The following is a 7,775-nucleotide window of genomic DNA, read 5'->3' as shown; positions in this document are numbered from 1 at the left end:
AACATTTGAAGTGGAATTAGAAAGTTTGGGATTTTGATTGAAGGATGAGATAATCTCTAATTTTGAGATTGTTTGTAGTCTAATTGATCGGCTCGACCTGGCAAATCCAATGAGCCCATGATCACATTATTTTGAGGTCATTAATGCACTTAAATGTTGATTAATGAATGATTTGTGATGAGAATATGAGTCGTTCGTTAAATTTATCAAAATACCACCCTGAAAATATTATTATTGTTGCCACATTCTATATATGAAGGGGCTGAAACTTGAGTTTGGAGAGAATATAGGTTGGTGACTATCATTCTTCCGATTATCATAGCATGATTATCATAATATAACAATTGCCCTATAGCTATCATTATTTTACCACAATCGATTGACTATATCAATTTATTCATGATCGTTTAATCATCATCATTTGACTTATATCATCCGACCATCAACACGTGATCGCCATCAACCAACCATCATCATCGAATAATTCTACCACGACTAACACCATCTAAGTTCTCCATCGAAGTACAAGATATTACAAAGTATATAATGCAAGTTTATTGGGGAGAGAGAGAGAGAGAGAGAGAGAGAGAGAGAGAGAGAGAGAGAGAGAGAGGCAAACCTCATGGTTTATTATCTTTTTTTTTTTCAATAAAAAAGACTAGGGTATACAATGTGCTATTGAGTGATGGTTTGGGGCAATTTGGATGGAAAGGTTTAAAAATTCAAAATTATTGCCTTTGAGAGTTTCAATTGAATGAGTAGTTTTTTATTTTGGCATCTACAATATTCATGAAATTATATAAAAATATACATAAATTTAGATATTTGATGCTATATGATATGCTGCCGATTTATAAAAAAAAAGACTTACAATCAAATGAAAAATACATTTGAATATCATACGTAAAATTTTAATTTATAAAATTTTTAAAGATAATATTGTTACTCTTAAGCCAATCAATCAAAAGATTATCCAAAGGCAATAATTTAAACATAGACTTAATAAATATGCCGAGCAAAATATGTATTAGACATATGTGCAAGCATATAAATTTAGAACAAACATGCATTTGAGGTATTGTGGTTTCTTTCTAAACATAATTAATTAAGCAGTCACAATGGGGCATGTCTTTTTGAAAATTTATAAGTCCACACTCTTTACATGAAGAAGATCATTGGCTTGAAGTTTAAGATAGTTTATATGCATGAAGAATCTTAGAGCGTCGATCGAGCATTGCTATCGAACCACTGTTATCGACAATTGCTTAAGCACCACTATCAGACTACTGCCCGACCAATGTTGTCTAACCATTAGCATATGGCTATTATTGGATTAATGTCGTTCAACCAACATCATAGGACCACCGCTACCATCAAATCCCTCACACTAGATTGCCAGTGATAAACCAACATAATAGAACCATTACCTTCTATGGACCACCATCGTCTAATAACCACATCCCAACCATCATTATCACCATATTACTTCCATCAAATTGTTGTTTTCAAACCACCATCATCTAATTGTTGTTATATAACCAGCATCGTTGAATTGCCACCGCTTGACCACCATCGTTTAACCACCACAATCACTAGATCATTGCCATCAGAGCATTCCTACCTGACCATTGTCATATAACAACCATCAAACAACCATTATTTTTGGATCATTGACATCTGACCACCAACATCAAACCACAAGCATTGCTGGATCACCACCATTGGACCGACATTTCTTAATCGTCACCGTTGCCGAATTTGCATCATCGCATCACTGCCACGTGGCCACCATCTTACATTTTTGTAATCAATGCTCACGGAGTGAAATTGTTTCATCTGGGCCAAATCCCATGATTTTTCCTCTACTCAAGATTTCCCTGAAAAAATGGCATCTCCTGTGCTCTCTATCATTTATCTAGTCGTGTTCGGTGTCTTGCACAAAGCTAGAACGCTAAATTCTCTCACTCTACAACCACCACTTTTCTAGCATACAACATTTATATCATATTTTATACATTTATATTTATATAAATAAATATACTTATATATGCCAACTTGTACATTTTATAATTTATATATGACTTTGAAGCAACTTTATATTTATAAGCAACTCCTATTCCATTTATTTACACCAACTACTAATTAATCTCCACTATTATAATGATTGCTCAAATAAACATTAAGCAATCATTAGAAAATATAAGTCCACAACACATGCAATAATTATGCATAATTGTTCAAATTATCTTAGGGATCAAACTAATTAAGCATTTATTAAAATTCGTGCATGCTGTGTTCTAGAAGCACTTACATGCCTAGAATTGTCTTACTTCCATTTCCTCCATTAGAATTATTGAAATGGACGGTGAGTGTGACAAAATATGCTCAAAGGATTCTAGAAGGATTGGCAAGCATAGAGTTTTGGACTTCCATTCCTAAGTTACCAATTATGAAGACCCACCTTTCTCTTTGGGCCAGCCAATAGAATAAAAATAAAAGTATTAAAAATGATTTAAAAATAATAAATACAATTATTTTATCTCCTTTTGATGACCCGGTTAGGAGAGCAGGTGTGTTGGATTTTAACTATGTTAAGAAAGATAGAGGTATTCCTGTAAAGACGGTTAGAAAATATTAGAAATTACATTTTTTTGTTAAATTTAAATGAGAATTTGAATATTAAAAGGACGCAATGGAGAAAAAGAATTCATGTAGCTGACCTCACATAGTGGAATAAAGGCTTGATGTTGTTGCACAAAATCTCCTTTGCTCTTGAGTAAATATATGATAATAAAAATTGTGACGTGCAAATAATAAGATTGGCAGCATGAATTTTTTTTTTAAATAACAAAGTTTATTTAAAGAACCCTAAATTCACAAAATATAGGAAAAAAAAATCCAATGCTATACCATGATTGAATTCACATCAAAATTGTCTCATTATTGTAAGATTTGTGCTAAGATTAGTGATATATATATGATATCCAAAGATTATACTAATCTCAGAGCAAATCCAAGGGTAATGAAATCTATCATGATGGGAATTCCATTGAGATATCCCAGCGTAATTTTTCCCAAAATATATTGAATTTATCATTGGGTTGAATTTCATAATAGTTATAACATGTCATATCAATGCATCGATTTTGAGAGCTAGAAAGTTAAGTATAAAATCGAAAGGGAGTATTCAGATGCGAAACCAGGATTTTTCTCTTGTAGGGGCATAATTTATTAAGTTTTAAAAAGCTTCAGTTTGTAGCTCTATGCGCGAGTGAATTAAAAAGCTTCAGCCCATGGTCTCTACGTGCGTGAAAAGCAGGGCAGGAATGCAGGATTCAAATGCCAAAAAAAATCTTAGTATTAATTATTTTCTTTAGGCATCAATTAAGAAGTAATTACTAAACTTAATTAGATATTAATCACACAGCCAATGGGGGTCAGTGCCTAGGACCTCTAGTTTAAATGCGCACCTGGGAGTATATCCATGCTTATTGAATTTACAAGTACAACCATCCTCGATAACATTTTAAACAACGATGTCCATAATCATTTCGCTCGAGTTTGCAATTCCGAAGAGTTTAATCATGATCGATAACAATGTCTTAATTGGAGCACATTGATGAGGTCGATAAAATCATTTTTACTTTTAAAGAATCACTAAATAAAGATATTAACATGAATATGAATTTCAAGATTTTTGTAACATTCATCTATGTAGACAGCATAATTTTTTTTCATAATAGAAATAATATAATATATATTTATAATATTATTTTATATAATTGTGGCTCACATGATTCTCAAAGATTTCCCACATAAATGTATCAAAATGGAAAGAAATCTTAGAGATTAAGAGATATGTATAATTGAATATAAAAATAAAAATAGAAATATCACCTCCTGAGGTAGGAATTTACTTGACCCCACCGGCCAACTCTCATGACACCTAAGCATGACAGGTGGGATTCAAGTGGGTCCCACAAGCAGTAATTAAAAAAATAAAATAAAATAAAATAGAATTGTATTTTATTTTAACATTTCCTCCTTCCTCACTTTACACCCACCGTACTTCTCCAAATGCCGAGCCGAGCGGCCCATCCAAACGCCAAACCAATCCAAAATCCTCCCGTCTTCTTTCTCGACAGGATGGCTTCCTCTCTTCCCTTCCTCCTCTTCCTCTTCCTCCTCCACTTCTCCACCGCCGCCTCCGAAGACAGCACTTCGCCGGCCATCTTCCGCGCCGTCTGCGGCAAAAGTAATACCTCCGACCCCGAGGGCTTTGACGTCCACTTCGTCGACGCCATGGAGAAAGTCTTCCAAAACATCACCATATCCGGCTTCGGCACCTCCGTCTCCGGCCCCGACTCCAATCTCACCGTCTATGGCCTCGGCCAGTGCTTCTCCTACCTTTCTCATGTTAACTGCCAGCTCTGCTACGCCCAAAGCCGCGTCAAGCTCCCCCACTGCCTCCCGGCCAGCACCGGCCGTATCTACCTCGACGGATGTTTCCTCGAGTACGCAGACCGCGACGTCTCCCGCGATTCCGTCGACTCCGCCGATACCTTCGATTGCGGGAACGCGACTTTCCCCAACGGGCCTGCTCCGGCGAATCTGACCTCGCGCTTGGTCGGGAATCTGACGGCGAACGCTTATCAGAAGAAGGGTTATTACGAGGTAGGGAGCATCGTGATCTCTTCGAGCCTGACGGTGTACGCGATGGCGCAGTGTTGGTTATCTTTGAATTCGAGTGGATGTAGGGCTTGTTTAGAGCAAGCGAGGGATAATTTGGTTGGGCGGTGTTTGCCTGCGTCTTCTTCGGATGCCAAGGCGATGAATGCGGGATGCTTCATGAGGTACTCGACGTATCCTTTTTATTTGCCGGTGGATGGCAGCGGCGGTGGAAGCTCTTCTCATGGTGATTTGGTTTTAGTTCAATCTTGTCTAATTTGCTTCTTTTGTTTGTGTTTTGGGAATTAATGGATTTGTTTTCGGTTCTGATGCAGTTTGGATTTGGGTAGTTGTGGCTCTAACTGTTACGGTTGTTGTGTTGGCTGTGATTGGGGGAGCTGCTTACTGGAGATGGAGGAGGTCTCGTAATCCTGAAGATGGTAAGAAAAGTTTGAAGAGAAGCAAACAAATCTCAACTTTTTTTTGGGTGGAGTTTTGAAAGTTTTTAATTGTCTGTTATGAATGGATTCTCTATGCAGAAGCTAACAGTGAGGTCATCAGATCCATCTCAAAATCTCATCTAAGTTTCAAATATGAGGATTTATGTCAGGCAACAGACAATTTTAGTCAAAATAACAAGCTCGGCCAAGGGGGTTATGGCTCGGTTTATAAGGTAAGTTCTCTCTTGTAATTCCGGGGCTTTTTTTGGTTCTAGATTAGATAAACTCGAGCTACAGATTAGGTAGATTTTGAGGATTAAATCAGTATTAACTCAATTTCTATATGGCATGCATAAGATTTTCATCACTGATACAATAGAATTATTCCTGATCTAGGGGAAAGGTGGATTAAGATCACATTTTGACCATCTAATGTCTGATTTATCTGTATTAGACACTTAATCCGTCCTTAATCATTAAAAATTTCGAACCAACAGCCCCTCAGTAAATTGTTAAGCTTCTCAGAAGCCATTGATGTATGGTTAAAGATTGTTATGTGTGTTCTTGCAGGGGACTCTGCCCGATGGAAGAGAAATAGCTGTTAAGAGACTTTTCTTCAACACCCGGCAATGGGTTGATCAGTTCTTCAATGAAGTCACTCTCATCAACCAAGTTCAGCACAAAAATCTTGTAAAGCTTCTTGGTTGCAGCGTCGAAGGGCCTGAAAGCCTTCTTGTCTACGAGTACCTCTGCAACACCAGCCTTGATCACTACTTATTCGGTAAGGTTCAGACTCAGTATTAGAAGAACCCAAGTCCTTAGTGAATTCAACTGAGCTTTTTCACCTCATGATTACTTGCAGATACATTCAAGAAGCACGAACTGGATTGGGAAAGACGATTTGATATCATGCTTGGCACCGCAGAAGGGCTAGCTTATCTCCATACTGCTTCTGTTGTAAGAATAATTCACAGGGATATAAAAGCCAGCAACATACTATTGGATAACAGGTTCAGGGCCAAGATTTCTGATTTTGGCTTAGCAAGGTACTTTGCAGAGGATCAGAGCCATCTCAGCACTGGCCTAGCAGGAACTTTGTAAGCCAGACAAGCCCATTTATCCTTCTTTCCTCCATTATTTTCTGTCTCTTTTCTACTGAAACAAGCTTTTCAATGCTTCTAGCGGCTACATGGCACCAGAATACATTGTTCATGGGCAACTAACTGAGAAGGCAGATATCTACAGCTATGGAATTGTTGTTCTTGAAATCATCACTGGTCGTAAGAACCAGAACTCGATATCGACATCGGCGGAAGGCCATTCGCTCATGCAGCAGGTAAAATTCCTGCTCAACTCCATACCAGCTGATGTGATGATGAGCTCTGTTGGATTAATAATGGCTGTTTCTGCTTGGTAACAGATATGGCAGCATTACAACTCTGATACATTGATAAAATTGCTGGATTCTGATCTTCAAGGAAAGTGCACAGAGGAAGAAGCCCTCAATATATTCCATGTGGGGCTTCTCTGTGTCCAGGCATCTCCGGCATTGCGACCGCCGATGTGGAAGGTTGTGGAGATGCTAACGAGCAGATCAAAGGAGCTTCCTGCACCCAGCCAACCTCCATTCATCAACATTAAGGGGACAGATAGCACAAGCAGAAGTGAAAGCTCAGAGACTTCATACCTGCTTTCTTCCTCAGTTAAGTCTCTTGATTCTGGGCAGGCTTCAGTCAATCAGGTATCAGTCAGTATTTTTCAGGGCAGGTAATAGATTTGGCTCACCGTTTCCTTAGCAACTTGGTTAAGGATTCTTTCATTTTTGCCCCTTTTTTCTAAAATTGCGACAGCATAGATGAAAATGCTCCTAATCTTCTTTGCATACACTACAAAAAGGAACTTGAGAAACATGTATAGATGTCTGTATTACATATGAGAAACATGTAAGATTTTGGAAAAAAATAACTCGAGAAACCTGTATAGATGTTTGTATTAGAGGTGAGAAATATGTTAGGCTTTGGAAAAAAAGAAGACTTGAGAAACATGTACAGTGTTTGTATTAGATATGATTTCACTCCCTTTTTTTTCAGATGGTGAGTACAGTGATTATTTTCTGCACCTATGTTGCAAATAGGGTTATGAATGATGTCAGACTTGTACATTTTGGAGAGATAATTCAGTGCGGAACCGTCCGGTTTTGTGTCTGTGAAAATAGTAAAAGCGCAGTTCATCTGTTCATAGAGACACATCAGACGGTTCTCTCCGTCCGGTGTCCACACAGAATAATTCATCTACATTTTGAGCTGATTTGGAGCTAGATTGATCCGATTTTGGTCCAATCTATGCCAAACGAAAAGTTTAGCTCGTCACTCGATTAATCTTTCAGCTAATGCTTTTTTTGATACAATTTTCTTATTATTTTTTGAAGCAATTTTCTATTAAAAAAATTCTTAAAAGTTGGTCAAAAGCTGCCCAAATAAAACTTAAAACGTTAGCTCTAATTATAAATCTTTATCTGCTAAGGAAATCTACAGTCCCAAATCTCAAAGAAAATTTAGTACTAAAATAAAGGATTGCATCAAGAAATTTAGCTGTCGGCTGTGACGAAAAAAAACTTAAAAATCCAATAACTCTTCCAGCTTCTGCTTTAAAGAGGGTCAACAACAG

The 7,775-nt window shown here is 37.5% G+C and overlaps 1 protein-coding gene across 1 annotated transcript; it reads left to right on the top strand.

The window, feature by feature from the left end:
• The first annotated feature begins 4,053 nt into the window (after positions 1-4,053).
• On the top strand, positions 4,054-7,226 carry LOC110105311 (cysteine-rich receptor-like protein kinase 2). Its single transcript, XM_020834752.2, has 7 exons — positions 4,054-4,915; positions 5,004-5,108; positions 5,208-5,341; positions 5,679-5,889; positions 5,971-6,205; positions 6,291-6,444; positions 6,529-7,226. The coding sequence occupies exons 1-7, from the start codon at positions 4,078-4,080 to the stop codon at positions 6,877-6,879; spliced, it is 2,028 nt and encodes a 675-aa protein (XP_020690411.1). The 5' UTR covers positions 4,054-4,077; the 3' UTR covers positions 6,880-7,226.
• Positions 7,227-7,775: the final 549 nt, after the last annotated feature.

This window comes from Dendrobium catenatum, unplaced genomic scaffold, assembly GCF_001605985.2.
Source record: "Dendrobium catenatum unplaced genomic scaffold, ASM160598v2 original_scaffold_138396, whole genome shotgun sequence".
In the NCBI taxonomy this organism is placed as follows: domain Eukaryota; kingdom Viridiplantae; phylum Streptophyta; class Magnoliopsida; order Asparagales; family Orchidaceae; genus Dendrobium; species Dendrobium catenatum.
This window is presented reverse-complemented; position numbering and strand designations above follow the sequence as displayed.

What these genes read in the sequence shown, in the direction of transcription:
- LOC110105311 (XM_020834752.2), top strand. Translation starts at nt 4,078, where the DNA reads ATGCCGAGCCGAGCGGCCCATCCAAACGCCAAACCAATCCAAAATCCT. An exon ending in GTCTCGTAATCCTGAAGATG is followed by an intron (nt 5,109 to 5,207) that starts GTAAGAAAAGTT and finishes TTCTCTATGCAG; the next exon opens with AAGCTAACAGTGAGGTCATC. An exon ending in GCCATTCGCTCATGCAGCAG is followed by an intron (nt 6,445 to 6,528) that starts GTAAAATTCCTG and finishes GCTTGGTAACAG; the next exon opens with ATATGGCAGCATTACAACTC.